This window comes from Neovison vison, chromosome 7 (genome assembly GCF_020171115.1).
Source record: "Neovison vison isolate M4711 chromosome 7, ASM_NN_V1, whole genome shotgun sequence".
Classification (NCBI taxonomy): domain Eukaryota; kingdom Metazoa; phylum Chordata; class Mammalia; order Carnivora; family Mustelidae; genus Neogale; species Neogale vison.
This window is the reverse complement of record NC_058097.1, coordinates 190,948,386-190,951,668: the sequence shown is the minus strand read 5'-3', so window position 1 is coordinate 190,951,668 and position 3,283 is coordinate 190,948,386. Positions and strand designations below refer to the sequence as shown.

The window sequence follows — 3,283 nt, the reverse complement described above, 5'->3', positions numbered from 1 at the left end:
GGCAAACAGAATTTTTCTGAAATGTTTCAAAGTTGATGACATAATAATGCCCATTTCCAATCTGAGAGACATTCTCTGACATACATGCACTACAATGATCAGAATCAGGAAATAACTCTGATACAAGTCCATCATCTCATCTTCACAACTTGTGCTCCTTAATGACCTTCATTTAGTACAGAATCCAATCAAGGATCACAGGTCTCATTTAATTATCTATACCTGTATCCAGAATCTTTAAGTCTTCAATCTTTTGTTCATGCTTTTGAAGAATGCAGGCTATTAATTTTGCAGAATGTTTTTCAATTGGGGTTTGCCATTGTCATGGTTAGACTCAGATGATATATTTTGGGTAAGGAAACCACAGTATTTATATTATGTGCCTCTCCAGTCTCAATACTAGTGATGTTTACTTGAGTAATTATTTAAAGGACGTTCTTCCTGTTTTCTCTACTGTAGAGTTATATTTTTGCCTTTTGCAATTAGTAAGTATCTTGTGGAGGGATACTTTGAAACTATGTAAAATCTTGTTTCCCATCAAGAAAGTGTTTAATGACAGCATTCAAGTTGTCAAGAGCACTTTCACAAGGAAGGTTATTACAATCTTTCATAGAATCAATTTAACACTCTACATAAAAATCATTATACCTCTTAGCACAGAAAATTTACTATAGCAGGTGAGTCTAATAGAATTTCAGAATTCTGTTCAAGAATACTTCCACAAAATACAAATCAAAACCACAATGAGATACCACCTCACACCAGTCAGAATGGCTAAAATTAACAAGTCAGGAAATGACAGATGCTGGCGAGGATGCGGAGAAAGGGGAACCCTCCTACACTGTTGGTGGGAATGCAAGCTGGTGCAGCCACTCTGGAAAACAGCATGGAGGTTCCTCAAAAAGTTGAATATAAAACTACCCTATGACCCAGCAATCGCACTACTGGGTATTTACCCCAAAGATACAAATACAGTGATCCAAAGGGGCACATGCACCTGAATGTTTATAACAGCAATGTCTACAATAACCAAACTATGGAAAGAACCTAGATGTCCATCAACAGATGAAAGGATAAAGAAGATGTGGTATATATACATAATGGAATACTATGCAGCCATCAAAAGAAATGAAATCTTGCCATTTGCAACAATGTGGCTGGAACTAGAGGGTATCATGCTTAGTGAAATAAGTCAATCAGAGAAAGACAACTATCACATGATCTCCCTGATATGAGGAAGTGGAGATGCAACATGGGGGGGTTGGGGGGAAGAAGAAGAATAAATGAAACAAGATGGGATTGGGAGGGAGACAAACCATAAGTGACTCTTAATCTCACAAAACAAACTGAGGGTTGCTGGGGGGAGGGGGGTAAAGAGGAAGGTGGGGTTATGGACATTGGGGAGGGTATGTGCTATGGTGAGTGCTGCGAAGTGTGTAAACCTGGTGATTCACAGACCTATACCCCTGGGGATAAAAATACATTATATTTGGGGGAACCAGGTGGTGGTTATTAGAGAGGGCACGGATTGCATGGAGCACTGGGTGTGGTGCAAAAACAATGAATACTGTTACGCTGAAAAGAAATAAAAAAATTTTTAAAAATACACTATATGTGTATTAAAAAAATAATAATAAATAAATAAATTAGAAAAAAAAGAATACTTCCACAGTGGGGCTGCTGGGTGACTCAGTCCGTTAAGCATCCGACTCCTGATTTTGGCTCTGGTCATGTTCTCAGGGTCCTGGGATTAAGCTCTGCATTGGGCTCCATGCTCAGAGCAGGATCTCCTTCAAGGATTCTCTCTCTCTCCTTTCTACGCTCTTCCCCCTCACCCTTACCCTTTCCCAAATAAATAAATCTTTTTAAAAAATACTCCCATAGTGTTATTTATAGCAGAAAAAGATTAGAAACAACCTAAACATCTAACATAAAATGCCTAATCAAGTTACAGTACATCCATAAGAGGAATTATCTTAAGTGATTAGAAGAGTTTCTAAAGATGAGACTGTTAGAATTACTCTAGAAACAACAATTACTCTAGAGATAAAAGCCCTGGGAACTTTCCTTCATCACATTCTGCCCCTTCAGTTTGGACTCAGCACCACTCCACACACACGATCAATGCCAAGACTCAGCCTCTATTTCTCATCTAGCTTCATTGTCCTGATCCACAGCTTCTTCATGGCTTTCTTCACTTCGGCATTTCTCAAGGAGTAGATGACAGGGTTGAGGAGTGGGGTGATCACTGTGTAGAATACAGCCACTGTCTTGTCTATAGACAAGGTGGTAGAAGGCCTTAGATAGATGAAGATGCATGGCCCAAAGAACAAGGTAACCACAGTGATATGCGACCCACAGGTGGAGAGGGCCTTGCTCCGCCCCTCAGAGCTTCGAGTCCTCAGATGGAGCAAAATGACCATATAGGAGGCTAAGATGATCACAAAGCTGATCACAGACAAGGTCCCTCCATTGGCAACAATCAGCAGACCAATTAGGAAGGTGTCAGAGCAGGCAAGTTTGAGCAGGGGAAGGAGGTCGCAGAAATAGTGGTCAATCACATTGGGACCACAGAAGGGCAAGTGGAAGATTAGAAGGATTTGGGCAAAGGAATGCACAAAGCCCCCAGCCCATGCCATTCCCACCAGGACAGCACATACCTGCCGGTTCATGATAGTGGTATAGTTGAGGGGCCTACAAATGGCCACATAGCGGTCATAGGCCATCACAGTGAGCAGGAAGATCTCAGTGCCACCAAAGAAGTGCATAAAGAAAAGCTGTGTCATGCAGCCCCACAAAGAAATTGCTTTCCTTTCAGCCAGCAAATCCTTGATGAGTTTGGGAGCTATAGTTGAGGAGTACGAGATCTCCACAAAGGACAGGTAGCTGAGGAAGAAGTACATAGGGGAACCAAGACTTCTGCTGGTCATGACCGTGAGCACAATGAGGAAATTCCCCAGCACAACTGCTAAGTACAAAAGCAGAAATAGCACAAAGAAAAGTTTCTGCACCTTCTGATTGGGAGAGAGTCCCAGGAAAATGAATTCAGTCACATTGTGTGTATTAGCCATGAAGTCACCACAGGAGGCAATGATTAGGGTGGGGTGATCTGAATTGATACAGATCAATTGAACTGATACTTCATCAAGTGCATGAATTACATGATAATCCCTTGCAAATCTGAAAAGTTTGTGATCTGGATATTAAAAGATAAGTAGAAGTTAGTTTAAGTATAGAAGAAGGGAAGATCATTCCAAAAAGTAAGAAGAGTATACAAAGCCAC

General features: G+C 40.9%; 1 protein-coding gene across 1 annotated transcript; it reads right to left on the bottom strand.

The window, feature by feature from the left end:
• Positions 1-2,141: 2,141 nt before the first annotated feature.
• LOC122914325 (olfactory receptor 4X2-like) lies at positions 2,142-3,071 on the bottom strand. Its single transcript, XM_044260958.1, has one exon. It carries the CDS (start codon positions 3,069-3,071, stop codon positions 2,142-2,144), a length of 930 nt encoding a protein of 309 aa, XP_044116893.1.
• Positions 3,072-3,283: the final 212 nt, after the last annotated feature.

Coding starts and splice junctions, on each gene's coding strand:
- LOC122914325 (XM_044260958.1), bottom strand. CDS start 3,071: ATGGCTAATACACACAATGTGACTGAATTCATTTTCCTGGGACTCTCT.